At 39.2% G+C, this 17500-nt stretch overlaps 2 protein-coding genes across 2 annotated transcripts in view; both read left to right on the plus strand.

Annotated features, from left to right (window-relative positions):
* Window positions 1-2279, plus strand: part of LOC138018625 (uncharacterized) — an 8335-nt gene extending 6056 nt beyond the window's left edge. Inside the window, exon 3 of the mRNA XM_068865319.1 lies at window positions 849-2279. Within this exon, the coding sequence (XP_068721420.1) occupies window positions 849-925 (77 nt within the window). The 3' untranslated portion in view covers window positions 926-2279. The remainder of the gene's footprint in view (window positions 1-848) is intronic.
* A 4795-nt stretch (window positions 2280-7074) lies between these two features.
* Window positions 7075-17500, plus strand: part of LOC138018498 (DENN domain-containing protein 3-like) — a 51350-nt gene continuing 40924 nt past the window's right edge. Inside the window, exons 1-11 of the mRNA XM_068865139.1 lie at window positions 7075-7263; window positions 10501-10630; window positions 11278-11404; window positions 12003-12164; window positions 13219-13287; window positions 13716-13771; window positions 14200-14260; window positions 14724-14823; window positions 15332-15443; window positions 15583-15634; window positions 16810-16955. Of these exons, the coding sequence (XP_068721240.1) occupies window positions 10526-10630; window positions 11278-11404; window positions 12003-12164; window positions 13219-13287; window positions 13716-13771; window positions 14200-14260; window positions 14724-14823; window positions 15332-15443; window positions 15583-15634; window positions 16810-16955 (990 nt within the window). The 5' untranslated portion in view covers window positions 7075-7263; window positions 10501-10525. The remainder of the gene's footprint in view (window positions 7264-10500; window positions 10631-11277; window positions 11405-12002; window positions 12165-13218; window positions 13288-13715; window positions 13772-14199; window positions 14261-14723; window positions 14824-15331; window positions 15444-15582; window positions 15635-16809; window positions 16956-17500) is intronic.

The raw sequence follows: 17500 nt of genomic DNA on the forward strand, positions 1-17500 counted from the left end.
CTCTATTATCATGCAAACGTTTTCTTTTGTCTCGGTGGAAAAACAAGGTTACTGATCACGTGGGTGAAAACACTCTATAGACACCTAAAAAATTCCATAGCAACGGCATCGCAGAGGTCATGGGTTCGAGGCCCGTTGAAGTCACCTGAATGACGTACTTAAATTGCGTGTCGTTGTTACACTGTACAATTTTCCGTGCAACTTGTCCCGCAACGCCATTTCTGCAAACGTTCTCACATTACGAAACAAGTTGTTTTACGAGTGTTACACTGAGCAACGTTTCATGCAACTTGTCTCGTCTCGATGATCACATGAGGTAAAAGGAACATTTTCATTGGCTGGTTCCGCAGACCATGGTGACGCAAGTTGTACGACAGATGTTACACTGCGCAATGCTTAAAAAATTCGTTGCAACCGTTGTGGAAGATAGAACTCAATTCTACTTTTCGCAACGGTTTCTGCAACTGGTCTCGCAACATTTTTGGTCGTTGTAAGGTGTGTTACATCGGGCTATGATTCGTGCAACGTGTTTCGCAATGTCGTTGCGCGACAAGTTGCAAGACAAAATGCACAGTGTAACATCGCCTTCAGTAAGAAGCCTATCTCTTCTCCCTTTCGTTAGTACTTATGCTGGTTGAATATCTGTGCCGTAGGTTTTAGTGAGAATTAGCTTGGCCAGGAGTTAGCGTTAACCCACAATTTGAACAGGTTTGTACCCCGATAATTTAAACACATTGGAGAGTTAATTGAGTTAGAAAAATGAATCCGATTTCAAAGATAGCGTGTGCTCATACATGTGGTTGCCTTGAGAACTTAATACTCAATCAATTCCAATTTCCCTTCCCCAGAAACCTCGGAAAGAGCTGCAGATGACTCCAAAATGGCTGCTCCATTTCAAGACGACGGGGGTAGTGGTGATTTTTAAAGCCGATTGAATTTAATACACGAAAAAAATATTTTCTCAACAACACTAATGCGGTTTGGATGTAATCTCTGTCGTCTGTAACAAATTGAAAATAATATCTAAAGTCGTTGTAAATCAGACATTTTTTCCTATTGCCAGCGATCCACGCGATTTTTGCAAAGAGATCTTAAGTCAAAGGGTGCAGTTCAAGAAGCAAGAGATTTCAAATTTAACTTGACAAAACTTGTCTGGGGGACTGACGAAACATGGTATTTTCGGTTTTGAGACATCTACGATTTTACCTTACATTGCATGCAGCCCTCATAATTCAATTGCTCTCGGGACTAAAGAACTGTGTAGTTCGACAGGGGCAGATCTAGGGGAGGGTGCAGGGGGTGCGCACCCCCATTTCCCCCCATCCTGAGATGACTTGCGGCTTTCTAATACAACTGGTATTCTGGAGTGAAAAAAAACGTCACCATTCAGCTACCCCATTCCTTAGTGGTGCACCCCCTCCTAAGAAAAATCCTGGATCCGCCTCTGTTCGAGGATCACTTCTACCTCTCGAATTACGAAATCGTGGATGTTGATATTCACTCTAAAAGGAAAAAAAAGGAAAGGAACTTTATTGAAGTGTCTAGTCTTCTAGCGCTGGAGCACTAATTGGGGACACTAAAAACTGAACTCAACAAATTAATGCAAATGAAATCAAATGTTGGTTTTTGAGGAGAACCCTTCGTAGCAGAGTAGAGTGCTCTCACCGCTGCGCCATCCCTGTACCGCTAGTTACTACTACAGGAATTATGCAACTCTTTTTTCCGAACGACGTGAGAAACAGAAACTCAAAGAAGGTACCTTTAAGACCCACGTTCACCTTACAGGCATTCCGTGCCGTGGAACAGTTTCAATCATATATGAAAATACCGCTAAAGCTGAAATTCATTCAATCAGATCGCTACGGTAAAAAATTCGAATTTCCATGACAAAAACACACGGAGGGCGAAAAGCCTGTCGGTTGAAGGTTGCTCTTTAATAGCACTTGTTGACAATGTTGTAAAGCAAAAATTATTGGTCCGTAAATCCTGGAAAGTCGTGAGCATTTTCTTAACATACGTTAAATAAGGGTTTTAAAAAAGGCCTTATCGTGATTACCATATTCCGCCAGATGGCCAAACCTCAGTGCTCTGTCTCCAATTTTTACCCTAACCTTGCCTTTACCTTTTAGCCCATCAATCTATCCTTTTTATCATTCTTTTATTATTTAGATCAGTGTTCCAATTTGTGATTCTTTTTATTTCTGACACGTATGGTTTATTTTTGTTTGTAATTGTAATTCATATCGACACATGAAATAAAGATTAAAATTTGTTGTGAATTTGCTTTCAAGCGTTTCGTTACGTAGATGGATCGAACCTTAATTAAAGAATATTTTATTTTAATTATTTTTACCGGAGCTCTGCGCCCGCGGAACACCGTAGTTAAGAAAATATGGTGACCCATCGATGCGAGAAATTTTGGTTTTATAGCCACGACGTCATCAACCGTCCGTCCGTATGTATGTCCACCCCTCCGTGAATGCCAATGTACATACATCTTTGATATTGGACATCCATTTTATTATCAATTGACACCTGTCAAAACAATGTATCCGGTGACCAGTATCACCGAAGTCAGCTGTTTTTTTTTTTTTAAGTTGACCGCTGACCAGATTCTGGTTTTCAATTGGATTGCAGGCGCAACCAAGATTAAAACGAGGCTTCATTTTTCTCGCATTTTCTGTGACTCGACGCGGCTACACGGCCGTACTACATCAACTTTAGTTGTTACACAGTCAACGCTTTTCGTGTTCAGGTGGAAAACGGTTTGGAAAATATTTTCTTTGTGCATTTTTCGCTGGTTTCAATCCAGTTTGACATATCATGATAGCTGTGGTCCACACTGGTGGCTACGCAGTTATTCAAGTCAAGCATCGGAGGGATATAAACTTAAAGTTGAGTGTTTACTTTTAATTTGGTTAGAGCTGCTTTTTTTCTCTGTATTGCAATTTTTAGCAAGTTTTAGCTCGTTGTTTTGCACTTTCTTGATATTCACCGCTGAAAATTACACTAAAACAATTATTTGCCCCAGGCTCAGTAAATATTGGGGACTATTCACCAATATTCACTTCGCCTTCGGCGAATGATTGTTAAATAATATGTGATTACAATTTTGTTGAAATTATGTGAAAGCAGGAGCCCATCAGTAGGAGCCTCCAACTGGTTTCCCTTGGTGAGGTAGCGTTTTTCCTGATCTATCTATTTTTAGAAATAACTTTTTTGAATTTACCGCGCCAATTAAAGGTGTTCTCTAAGATGGCGGCCGGAATTAAATTCGGAAAGTCGCTTACCTTTTAGGCTCGATTTCCCGCCGCTCACTCGAGTTCGGGTATCCTCCCCGAGAAGAGACGGCTGGACGCGTGAGCGATAGATTGTGTCTGTGACGTAAATTCAAAATATAATTTATGCAAAGTTAATAGTTGCGGGGAAATAGCTTTAGACATCCCAAAAACACTGATTTTAAGAAAACAGAAATTACATAACAATGCTTAAAACGTCTGTGCGAAGTTTCCAGATGATACGAGCTTGAGTTTGTGGTTAAATGATCGATGTGAGTTTGAATTCAACCGGCGAATCATCAACGAAATCTTCGGCTGCTTTAGCTCTCAGTCGACCTCATCGGCCCCCTCGTTTTGCCAGCAATAAACTCAGCAGTACTTTCAATTGATCTTGAGGAATTTTACTTGCTCTTACATTAACGAAGTATGAGGAGAAAATTGCAATAGCAATGGATTTGAAAGCCGTATTTTGACCTTGGCGCCATCTGGAAAATCAGTGTGAAGTTTGCGAACTCAGGCGGTAGAAAACGACACAACTCCCATTCTCCAGCTTCTCGAACACTTTTCGTTGTCGCAATGTTGGATGTTTCCTACCTTAACGCACTGTAAACCTCGAACAGGCCGGGTCAAAGTATACTTTCGCAGCCAAAACATATCATTTATGCCAGACGGATTTGTGCAGGCGAGTTTCTGATTGGCGGAGATTAACAATGGCTCACCTCACTATGGGGCGCCGATTGTAAATAAATTATTTACGTCGATATTCTCAATTTTTTCATTATATAATTAACAATCATTCCATAAGCGCGCGTTGGATATGAGATGGTAAATAGCCAACGAGGCGCGTAGCGCCGAGTTGGCTATAACCAGTCTCATATCCAACAAGCGCGAATGGAATAATTGTTTTATTAAATTCCTTCAACTCCAAAAATTTGGAAGTACGAAATACGAGCGGAAAAAGCGAGCAAATACGAGCGAAATCGAAAAAAAACTTGATGAGAACTGATGCGATGTTGTGTAATACCTTGTTGTCAGACAGACGCAGGCTCATCACAAAACATTTCTTGCCTTTTCGCGTACTTCTAAACGTCGGAATTGATCCAAACTTTCCACAAAAAAAAGTTTTTTTTCTCCTTTTTGGCTTTATTCAAAGAGTAATTTCGCATTCCGGCGAAAACATTTTTAGTTTAGCAACGCTTAACGCAATCATTTACCATATAAGGTCAAAACAAGGTATATGAGCTGATAACCGAGATTGAGTGAACCAATCAGAGCACGCGAAATGCATTATCCGAGGTTGAAAATTTAATAATAAATAATATTTTTTGATATGATACCATACTTTATTATTTGATATAATAAATCCTGATTTCAAATCAGTCGTTTATTATTTGATGTAAGGAATCCTGATTTTAAATCATGTGTTTATGATTTGATATAATAAATCCTGGTTTCATATCATGCGTCTATGATTTGAAATCACGACTGATTTAAATCTAACTTTTAGATTTGATATCAGAGAAATTAATAAGTATGATTTAACTTAATACCTAATCGGCGCGAGCGAGTACATGTGACAAGTCACACGATCATCTATTGCGCGGGAAAGCACAAACATGTCGGATGAATTTTCAAGGTCAATTGCTTCTGCCATATTTCAGGCAGTTCAAAAGGCGGTCGATGAGGCTCTATCACGTCTTCCAAATCAGGGAGTCACTTCAACCAGTTCAAGCTCCACCTCAAGCTCGACCTCGACCACCACATCGAGCTCGAATTCAAATTCTCAAGAGGTACGTACATGTGCTGGCCGACAAAAGGTCATTGTGTTCGTCTGGAATCTCGTGTGTTGTTTAATACTGAATATTTGGCCATTTTCATTTTTCCTGTCTTACAGTAGTGTTTGATGCTGGTTTCTGTGGATTGCATGTTGTTCCAGCAGCTCTATAAAAGTTGCGTTTGGAACAGAAATCCCCCGCCTTTTACAGATTGTATTTTCTCACCGTTGCATGCGCCTCAACGACTTGAAACGAAACCTTACAGCTTGTCATAACTAACTTCCGGTTAATTGGCAACTATTAACAAAGTCACGCAACGGTGAGAAAATACAATGTGTAAAATGCGGGGGATTTCTGTTCCAAACGCAACTTTTATAGAGCTGCTGGAACAACATGCAATCCACAGAAACCAGCATCAACACTACAGTAAGTTAGGAAAAATGAAAATGGCCAAATATTCAGTATTAAATAACACACGAGATTCCAGACGAACACCATGACCGTTTGTCGGCCAGCACATGTACGTACCTCTTGAGAATTTGAATTCGAGCTCGATGTGGTGGTCGAGGTCGAGCTTGAGGTGGAGCTTGAACTGGTTGAAGTGACTCCCTGATTTGGAAGACGTGATAGAGCCTCATCGACCGCCCTTTGAACTGCCTGGGATATGGCAGAAGCAATTGACCTTGAAAATTCATCCGACATGTTTGTGTTTGCCCGCGCAATAGATGATCGTGTGACTTGTCACATGTACTCGCTCGCGCCGATTAGGTATTAAGTTAAATCATACTTATTAAGTTAAACCATGATTTCTCTGATATCAAATCTAAAAGTTAGATTTAAATCAGTCGTGATTTCAAATCATAGACGCATGATATGAAACCAGGATTTATTATATCAAATCATAAACACATGACTTGAAATCAGGATTTCTTACATCAAATAATAAACGACTGATTTGAAATCAGGATTTATTATATCAAATAATAAAGTATGATATCATATCAAAAAAACTTATTTATTAAATGATGAAAAAAATGAGAATATTCAAGGTAAATAATTTATTTACAATCGGCGCCCCATACCTCACGCGTCCAGCCGAGATTTCGGGAGTGAGCGCTGGCTCATTTCCCGAAACAGCGGCTGGTAATCGAGCCTACTTCCCTTTATGCAACGATGATTCCATCCGGATTATTTGGCTAAAATTAATGGTAAGCACCCAAAGGTTCCACTTTGGATTCCGGTTCTCTAACGTTCCGGATTCATGACGAATCTGGGAACTTTTCATACGGGATTCATGTTTGCGTGTCAACACCGAAACGAATGCGGTACTTAAACGTTCCGGATTAGTCACGAATCCGGAAACTCTTGCTCTAGTGTAAACGTAGTCATGGTCTGCATTTGCGGACAGAAGAAATACTTTATTGTTGTGCATGATATAGCAGGCATAGCAAGGACAAATAAATCGAGGAAAGACAAAATTTTATTTAGTTTTTTGTTGTGATTTATTGCATCAAACTGCACGCCACGCGAATGGCTAGTTGCCTGTTACGTGCTCGATAAGAGGAACGGAACTGAACGCCCATCAAGTTTGGAGTTGTAGGCATTCCCACATCACGTGACGTGATCAAGTAAAACACACTTTCCCTGTATATATGGGTTATATAAAAAAAACAAAATCCGATGAACTAAAATTCCGACAAGAACAAATAACTTTATTTCAATTTCCGACAGCGACGCCCCCTTTCCCTGGCAGAGAATCTTAAGTAGCCTTTCATCATTTGTATTTTATATTTTACTTTATTCTGTGTTACGTATTTCCCGTATCAGCCGAAATATGGAACAAAATTATTCAAATTATCGACTCTCGCTTTATACTCTTTTTTTTAAATTACGTCGATCGGATCACCAGTTTGATCGTCCTCGAAAACAAATGCTAGAATAATCTCAGGCAGTTGAGTGAGGATTGCGTGACAATATAAATTGTCACGCAATGTAACACAACTTAGGAGAAAACCGCTGTCTGTTTCTTGACAAAAACAGGTAGTTCTTTCCCCGAAATTGTGGCCTATGATTTCCTTGAAGAATAGCCTTCCGTTTGTCGGGGCAGATCCTGAAAAAACTAATGGTGTTAAGCTTTGAAGGCGAGTTATGTGTTTTGGCTTTGGAAGATAGGAACAATCTGCGGTTTGAGACGAGACTGGTCGGAATTGGTAAGAGCTTAATTTTGAAAATTAGCTGAAATTAGGAAAATTCCTAAGCGTGCGCTAAAGATCTAAATTTCTGATTCGATATCCAATACTGTGTCTTTTATTTAAGCTTAACACGCAAACTGGAATTAGTCGTGCTTCGAACCGATGATACGATTTCAGTTTCACTTGAATGAAGTTTAAGTGCCTCGTCATAATTTTACTTGCAAACCAAATATCCCTCTCTTAGCAATATTGACGGTGCTAGCGACAAGAATCCTTTTTTTCTTTTAATATTGCGCTTCAATTAACAAGGAAATGATATTGTTCGAATAAATGGCCTGGGTGTTCGTTTATGCCTCAGACTAAAATGTAATGACAATTTTTTTTTCAACGATGGAAATCGGAAAGTGACGTGACTTGTTAGTGTTCCAGCCTGACTATTTCCATGCAGTCATAACACTGCGTCACGAGAACCTCAGTAGTCCACTTAACATTTGCTGTTTTCCTCGGTTTCAAAACGAGTATTCTTGTGAAACCATTCAAATGGAAATGAGATTTGTTCAAATGAAAATGTGTGCCGCTTTTTCATTTGAATGATTTGAGTGGAAGCCTTGGTTTACAACTCAGATAGACAGCGTGGTGTTGCTAAAACGAGGGTGAGGGCGACGTTAAGGGCGAGGGTTATCATACGGCAGGTGTTTTTTGCAGGTTGCAGGTTGAAATTTAATTATAACTGGATATACTTACCGTGACTGTTACATGAATAGCTAACCTTAGGCCTAAGGTTAGCTACATGTATTCATGTAACAGTCACGGTAAGTATATCCAGTTGTAATTAAATTTCAACCTGCAACCTGCAACCTGCAAAAAATACCTGCGGGTTAGCATACCTATTGTAGGTCTAGGTTAGGCTAACCCTAACCCTTGACCTTGTTCTCCCTTTAGCAATGCCATAGACAGCGCTGTGATATATGCTACATGTATTTCAGTATAAAGAAGCCTTTGCAAGGACTCACATCATTTCCTTGATATGATTCCAGAGAAAAATCAACTAGCAATAGAATTACAATCTTAATGGTTCTTACCACAAAAATATGCAGAATGTATGAAAGTCATTAGTGAAAAATCATCACAGTTATACACTGTAGCACAACTTAAGATGTTGTAAACAAGCCTAAGAAAAGTCCAGGCTTAAACGAAACCCATGACCGTGTCATTGGGCTGAGAACAACAGCGTTATTTATAGTGTCACTGTAGCAACCATGTTTTTTTCATGTGTGTAGATATCATGTTTTCATGCAAAAGCTCACCTTGTATTTATTTGGTGTTTATAGACGGAATGCATTTAAAAATTGGCGACCAAAAAAATATTCTTTTGTTTATGTGCTAATTAGACTCACTAGCCTCGCTCTCAAGAACATTTCTTTTGTATTCGGTACATGCAAACGAGGCTAGTGAGTCTAATTAGCACATAAACAAAAGAAAAATTTTTTGGCCGCCATTTATGCATTTGGTCTATAAGTCCTGTTAAAGGCCCAAATGTTTTTCATTAGCTTCCTTACAATGTCCGCAGTTGTTCCACTTACTGATCTTCTGTAAGAAAATTAATTCGGTAACAGCCTTGCTAGTTCTTTAGGGTAAGCTGCAAACAGGTTTCTATTGCATGTTTATTTTTTCTCTGAAAGTGTATTGGAGCTGACGATGTCAGCAAAACAATGAAGCTTCCAAATAGAATCCAAGTAGAACATTGACAAGCTGTCAAGTGTGCTACTGCATTGTGAATTCAATATTCAGTACATGCAAGCTTTGTGGGAGGTAACTTCTAAAGGATTTCCTTAAAGTGCCTATGAAGTAACAGCTATCTTTTGCTTACTTTAAAGACCTTTCAAACTGATGAAGAATGTTGTTTTCTATTTTGGAATACCTTCTCTCGTTCCACAGATATTTAAGTTTAAGAATTAATGATGTCACAAGCGTTACAATGACTGTAACAGGCCAAAACTGTCGGATAGGTGCTGTTCAAACTTGGCAGCAGTGATCTATGTCAAGTAAGGCATGTACTAAAACCAGGAACATCGGAACACCCCAGAACACTCCCTGAAAGTAACCCAAAACCCTCAATTTGGCTAACCCTAGGCCTAGCTAGGCCTTAAGTTGGTTTTTAGGCCTAGCTAGGGTTAAACAAAATTTTAGTTTCTAAAGAAAATGTGGTGCTGCATCGGCGGGAGATTGAAACAGAAATTTATTTTAGCAAACGAGTTGATGAAGGTCGAATAACCACCATGAAAGATTTGGAAAGCTGACGTTTCGAGCGTTAGCCCTTTCGCTCCGACGAAGGGCTAACGCTCAAAACGTCAGCTTTCCTGGTTTCCTGTGTTCCTGGTTTTAGTACATGACGTCAAGTAAGGCACAAAAGGACACCCTCTGTGCTGTTGCCATGGCAACCATTTTTGCTGCTGGGCCATTTCATGCAGGATTGATTTTATTGTTTGTTGCAAAAAGACATGTTCACCCTCAGTAAGCTTATACAGAGATGTAAAGCATTATGGGCAGCACATGCATTTCAAGTTTGACCATCTGCCTGTACTTATTATTTTGTTCAAAATCTGAGATATTTGGTTTATTGCCAAGAGAGACTGGAAACGAGAGTGTTCCATGGCAACGTCTTAATGGATGTCACTTTGTGCCTTGTCTGATGTACATTACTTGTGCCAAATTGGAATATCATTACTCCAATATTTTCAGAGATATTTTATGACAGTCATTGTACAGTTTGTGATGTCATCAGTTTTTTAACGAAAACTTTAATATGTCTGAAATGAGAGAAGGTATTCCAAAATAGAAAACACCATTCTTTATCATTTTTAAAGGTCTTTAAAATAAGCAAAAGATACATGTATTTTCACTTCCAAGGCACTTTAGGCTCTTTTTATTAAAGAAATGATGTTACAATCAGACCTGGAACTTACCAGTACATTTGAGATAGGATTCAAGACCCTTCATCAGGTGTCTTCATCAGGTGTAATTTAAAGCTGGGCTCTATTATAGAATACCCAGCCATTTATTTGCATATGAATAGCATACTGTTTTATCCCTCATTCTTCAAAGTATGCCGCTATTAGAATTCAATAGTGGCCAGGTATTCTATAATTTCTCCTTAATTTTAAAGCTGTGACAAGCTTACTGATTAGTGTTCTATCCTTGTAACAAGATGTAAAGTATTTTGATAAATTTAAATAATGTTGTACGTTATTGCAGTTCAACATCAAAACAAAGAGAAGGGATGGACAATCCTTTTAAGAAGATGTTAAACAGTTTAATTGAGATCTGTGTTGTGGTTGGCATGGATCAGGATACTGGCCTTGTACCATCATCTTCATTGCCCAAGGTATTTGTTGTTTTGAGAAATGTTGGAGGGAACAGTGGGATTTTGATCGAAAACAGCAACAACAACAACAACAACAACAGATTGACCTTTATTTACCCCCATAGTAATCATGTTACTGTAACTTACAACTTTGCAATAAATAAGTACTTCTAAATAAAATAAGGATATGTTGGTATCTGAAAGAGACCAAAAACAGCCAAACACACTAACTAATTTTTCATTGACCCTAATAATTACCTCATTCTGAGCTGTGACTCAGAAATTAGAGTAAAAGAGATAATGTAAGGAATAATGCCAATTGCATTCAGAACAAAAGAAAGTGAAATTTTATGGTTATCTCTTTTTATCCATGATTTGTGTTGGTGAAGTGCTTATCCACCTTAATATACGTAAGCTTGGTTAAAAGTATATTTATTTGTTGCCCATCAATTCTGCATGAATTCATATATTCAGAAAGTCTGGGTGTACCCCCCTCCCCCTTTTAATTTCCATTCACTTTAACAAGGATCAGGCTGGGTGTGGATTAAACTTTGTCACCTGACCATCAAAACTAACGTTTCATGTTGAATTAATGACACGAAAAAATTCTTATTGCGTTGATTTTCAGGATTTTTCATTCCTCTTTTGTAATGCTTAATTCTCCACAGCAAAAAAATGCGCTTAAAGGCAATAAAACTGATCAGCGGCTCTTTTCAACAATGTTTGAGACCAGTGTTTTGGCAGCAATATCAGGCGAAACAGCTTCATTTCCTCAAACTCAGTGTGAAGTCTATGGTAAGTTTGGTGGAGAGATAGTGGGGTGGGGTGTAATGGAGTGTCACTATGAAGCGTATTTAATATATGAACATATACCTCTTACTAACTGCCTTCAAGAATTTATTCTGTTACCACCCATGCTTGTCCTCATTTACATGACTGTGTAATTTATTTTGCACAAACGCCATAACGTGAACTGCAGTACATACTGTAACATGCAGTTCAGGCTGAGTAATGATGTAATTTTTAAATTTTGAGAAAAACGTACCACTTAAAGGAGAAAACCTCTGATCTTCAGGTTTGATTATCGCACCATAGGGCCAGACAGTAGCATGGTTATTTGAGAACAAATCAGGATCAGCCGAAGCGAAGACACCTTAAATGTTAAAGGCCCCCCTTTAACCAGCGGGCTTTTTTACCATTTGTTGTGGTTGTGGAAATTCGCATTGCTTATCCTAGCAATCTGATTGGATGAATTTCAGCTTTGGCAGGAAAGTTGTTCCACGGCACGCAATGCCTGCTGGGTGAACATGGGTCTTTACGAGTAGTTTTTTCTTTCTTTGGACACATTGTCTTTTATAAAAGCAAATTTGACAAGACTGTTTCTTTACTGCAGGTGAGCCATTTTACCCCAACCATGCTGTATTGTGTAGTCCAGGTAAGAGGGGAGCAAGAGGTCGCCGTGGATCAGTGATGCACCTACATGGTGGACCCAAACCAACTGAATTGCCATTACCACCTGAAGCTATCAGCAGCTTGCCTCCTCTTTGTTTTCCTGGTAATTAATGAAAGTATTAAGGCAGCCTAAAATACTATACTAGTCCATGACAATAATACGGGACACTGCACGGATCCATATTCATTTGTTATCAAAGTCGTCAGCCGGGCAAGCTAAAAGTATAGTGGACGTCTTTATATGTTATACTTGCCTGGACAAATTTTGGGTTGCCGTGGAAAAAATGCGGAAGTATAGAAAATGGTCTATAAAATTACTTGTACCTTGAACATTCACGTTTTATTTTACATTCTCTCGTCTGAAATCATATCTGCTACAGCAAAACGTGCTTGAAGTTACGATTAATAGACCCAACGTTTTGGACGCTCCTGTCTGTCCATTTATATGCTACCAAAATTTTGTGTTGTCCCTCTTCGTAAGCAGCAAGTTCTTCTCCACTAATGTTTCCCTTTTTATTTTGGGCGGAAGTGGCGAAACACTTTGTAACTAATGCCACATTAGTATCACATTTACCAAAACCTCACACGGACGACCTTTGGAGTTACCATACTCGTCCCGATGGGTTTTTGGTCGTCTTGGACAAACGGATGGCCACGAATGTGGTCTCTGGGACACTATTAATAATATTAATGTCTCAAGCTTTTATTAGTTGCCAAAAAAGTGCTATAAGTTGGGAGAATAAAAATCAAATGAAATTAACCCAGAACTAATCGGTTTTGCAATGAGAGGGAAAACCCTTTCTTTACAGAGTAAAGAAACAACACGCTCAACCGAAATGTGACGCCAAGTGCTGGAATCGGGTGCAAGTGCTGGGGTACAGAGGTTGAATTAAAGCATCCTCGCCAACCCTGCTTCCCACATCGTGTGAAAGCAATACTTGAAAGTACGTTTTTTATCTTGTTGGCGAAGAAAAAACGTAAGGTGTTGCAAAAATCGTTCTGATCACTACATGCAGCTGTCTACCACGCTGAAACCTCCTCAGCATCAGTCAATGGTGCCTGTTTTGAAAATCAAGCATTTCTAAAGTAGTATTAATACGCGTCTTCTTATGTCATTTTCGTCTTTATCAGCACACATCTTCTTTTAAATTCTGCAGATGGTGCATATGTTTCCAAGAAAAGAGAGCCTGTTTCCTGTCATTCGCTGATCTTGACAGACATTGAGGGTAGGGTGGATTTTGGTTTAGATTTCAACTTCAACGAAAAAAAACGCCAGAACATTGCAAGAGAGGATGATAAATAGGATGATAAAGGATGCGAGGGATTATCATGCAAGTGTTCCTTCAAACAGACCTACCATCCAGCGAAAAAATCGCTCTACCTTACCCATTATTTTTGGTATCCCTTAATGCAATGATACGTGATGATTACTAGCTGAAAATAACATCATGAAAAGATAGATAATTACACCGTATACTCGTTTGAAAAGAATGTAGCCGTTGATCAACAAATCAACGAAGTACTGCTATGCTGTGAAGCACACGAGCATTAAAACGGAATGAGAAATTAGGAAGTTAGACAATTTTTTTATTTTCAAAAGTTGCCCCAATTTGCTCCATATATGTTTCAATGTATTGTTATTTCTATTCAACAGGTAACCGCACCTATTGTATGGCCATGACGTTTTTTAGAGGGTTCATTTACAAGGAGGTTAGCGCTCTTCACCCTCTTTTTCTGTGGGAACAATCTTTCGCTTCAGTTCTCCAAAAAAAATCACTGTTTTCTTATCAGTTTACGTTGTTGTTTGTTTAATGGAGGATAGCTGAAAAACGTAATCTCCATGCAGGTGCCAAGCGTTTTTCCCGCCCAATAAACTTGTTTCAAACCCCTTGCCATTGACCAAATGACCAAATTCCTAAGTTTTCAGAGAAAGCAACGGCTTATCGGTTGATTTTTCATTTTTTTTAGCTGAATCTCGGCCTTTTAGTTATTTCGATACTTCATTACACTGAGCCTTAATTAAGGACGGACGTTTTTGAAGTCGTATCCATTGGTTATTTTCTTTTAAAGTTACATTGATTTTTCGACGTAACTTGTTGCAATTGACATTACGTCAAACGTTATTTGTTTGTCTACAGGACGAAGGCTGTCGTGGCAAGTATGAATTGTTTTACATGGACGAGAAAGGTGATGAAAAAGGTGAGATTTCCCAAGGCGTATTTCTTCCCTTTGGCTGTAGTCTTATGCCCCGAGCCGTTTAGAAATATGGGATGGTTTGGGACTTCCTAAGTGAGGCAAGGCTCCCTACGGGCATTCCCTACAGACATTCCTCGACAGGAAAGGAATAGAATCAGAATCATTATCAAGAAGAGAGAAAAAGTTAAATGTGTCTCTCAACTTAGGGTTTTATTGTATCTCTTGGATTCAATTTTTCTTTGAACAAACCAAGTTAATCAACAATCTAGCTCACCACAAAACTTTTGAAAGTTATTAGTTCCTTCACTTTTGCAAAATTCGAGGAACCAAATTGGGATTGAAAAAAGCTGTGACCTTTATACATGTATTTAAACTCTCTCTTTCTCTCTCTCCTTTTTTAACCTTGTCATTGTTCCGTCAACAACTAACTTCATTCATTTATTTTCCTTTCATTGATATCTCTAAGCTTTGCAAGGTTCTTCGCTAGCAGTTTGTTTTATTCCAACGTGCTGTTGTCTTATCTCCAAATGGCCTTATTTCAACCTCATGAAAGACTGCTTGTCTTGGTAAGTAATATGAAAGGCTCAGTCTCATTTGATATCTCTTTGCACCATAGCAAATACGCGGCATGCGGCATACGCAAATGTCGGAAGCGTAAAGTAGGGGAAGATTAATGGTTGATGTACCATTGACTTCGCAGATTACCATGTAGCAATGGTTACATTAACATGCAAAATAATCGATGGAGAGATATGTCATTTTACAGCGAAAAGCCCTTTCAAACCAACGTTTTGGTATCAACAGAGGGAATATGTGATGTTGGCCGTTTTTATACTAGAGACGTCTAATGCGTCTGGACGACCTTGGGCAATTTATTTTAACGTGTCTTTTAGTTCGTCATTTGATGCGTCCTGCATGAAGACGGACGAGAGCCGCATTATGCGTCTAGACGATTTAAATAGTTTATTGTATCTTTGAAGATGCACTTAACAATGTACTTCTTCTCAATACCTATGGAATACATGACTTGTGGAATTTGGTCAGATTTGCGTTAGCAAACATCTTTCCTTGCAGTTTGCTGCCACAAGTAATAACAAGTGATGCACGCAGCTTCGGACTAGCATTAATGCGATTTGTTTCACAGTTGGCTATGGTACCTGTCCCACCTCCAGGCTCACTTGGAATCGTAAGATCTCTAAACATTTTAAAAATATTTGTTGGCTTCTTCCATCCTTCTTTTTTTCTTGTTATGGTTCAGTCTCAATTAACTAGCCTTGTCGATTCATCCATAATGACTTGTTTTGCTCGTTGGTTCTTTTCAATAGGAGTTTGAGTTGTGTGGCGTCAGACATTTAGTACGACCCGCTGAAAACCCTGGTAAATAAAAACAGTCATTACGTAATGAATGCGCTTTTTGAATTTGGCAATATACCGATTTGCCTTGTTCTGCATCACTGAATGTCTTGAAAGTCTAACCAGAGGCCAAGGCTTTATATTAGTGCCATAATGTATACGAGAGTTTTTGTTTTGTTGTCAGTTGTGTGAATTTGTTTTGTTTTGTACATAAGTCGATTTGCCAAGTTTGTTTTCATGGCGTAGGATTCAAAAGCTCACTAGTTGCATGGGAAAAATAAGGACAAAAGAAACGAAAAGAAAGAAACCCTTGTCTGCAGTCTTCTGGACTGAATTACGAAGGACGCAGCCCAATGGAATCGGGCCGAAAGTATGAATAAATGGTGACTAGTGGCCACCATATGGTCCATGATTGATCCCCGGAGCACAGCACGACACCCAGATGCAATTACAAGGGAGTCGATTTTGATGATTGAGAAAAACTGCGTTAGGTTGCAATGACCGAGAGTCAGCCCACATATGATCACACAGGTGTGAGGCGCAGATGATGAGCACTTCGCCAGTCTGATTTCCCAAGGCGTTCAGCACGGGGTATTCCCAGACGCACACCCAGCCAGATAATACCCTATTCCATCAGGAACTAACTTCACTGAACAAACGGGATCCATTGGTTTTCCTTTGGGCAAGCCGTCCACAACGACATGTTTTCAGAGATTTTTGTTTAATTCTCAACCACTGAAATGCGAAAATATGGAAGGGTACGACAGACATCAACACGCACTTTCATTGTCACGATATTTTCCGTAAGTTCAGCAAATTGACAAAGAGAGCGCACTTACAGTTAGATACTCACCCGAAAGCACATGAGACTTGTGATCACTTTAATCTCTAAAACAGGATTTGGAAATTTGTTTCAAAAATTCGGGCGCGTAAGGGCTTGTAATTTTTGTTGCTGGGTTCTTTTGTACGTTCATTACTTTGTTCGTCCGTCTGCCCATTTAGAGAATTTTTTTCCAAAAACTGTGTACACAAATAATTATGCAACGGAGAGACTAGAAATAACGGACCCTTCGTCCAAACCCAATAAAGCTGCGTCCTAGTAGCCCTTGCTACTGTGGCTGTTAGAGGAAGCGCAACTTGACACCAGCGGCTGGAGATCTTCTAGTTTGTTCATAAAAGATTCTTTTTTCTGTTTTTAGAAACCAGAGTTGTAGACATAGAGCTTCATTATCCGTTCCTTTACTTCTCTTTGGATGATATCCTCTTGTTGATCGGCTGCATATTGACACAACAGAGGATTGTGTTCCTTTCCGCGTCTTATTCTCTTCTTACTCCTATCATCGAGGTGTGTATTCAAAATAGCCGAACTCGCAATTTTACTTGTCTACTTCTGCAACCTCAGGTGCCTCGTTGCTCCAACATGGCAAGGGGTGTCCCTTGGAAAAGGTTACCTTATTTTCTTTTATAACATTCTATGCGCCAGACGAGAAAATAGCTAAAGTGCCATAGCTTGAATAACTGTCGGTATTGTGCACACTAGAACACACTATACGCCAGCGATGGCGGCTCCGTCGTCAGACTGCCTCGCGCGAAAAATATTTTGCCTCGTTAAAACTCCCAAAAGTTTTTAAGTCTTATTTAACACAGTCCAGGATTGTTATCAATTTTGATAACCACTACCAAAACAAACCATTAGCCAATCACTGCTCAAATTCTCGTCCACGTGACATTATTGATCACCAACTGCGTGAAAATTCAATATGGCGGACGATAGGGTGCAACGCGGGGCAAAGAGGAAGGAATTTTCAATGCTTATATGACAGTGAAATGCATAGAATGTGGAATGTTTGGGAAAAGTTGTTTCGAGGCATTATTTTCAATACCTAATCT

Source organism: Montipora capricornis, chromosome 2, assembly GCF_036669925.1.
Source record: "Montipora capricornis isolate CH-2021 chromosome 2, ASM3666992v2, whole genome shotgun sequence".
Taxonomy (NCBI): Eukaryota; Metazoa; Cnidaria; class Anthozoa; order Scleractinia; family Acroporidae; genus Montipora; species Montipora capricornis.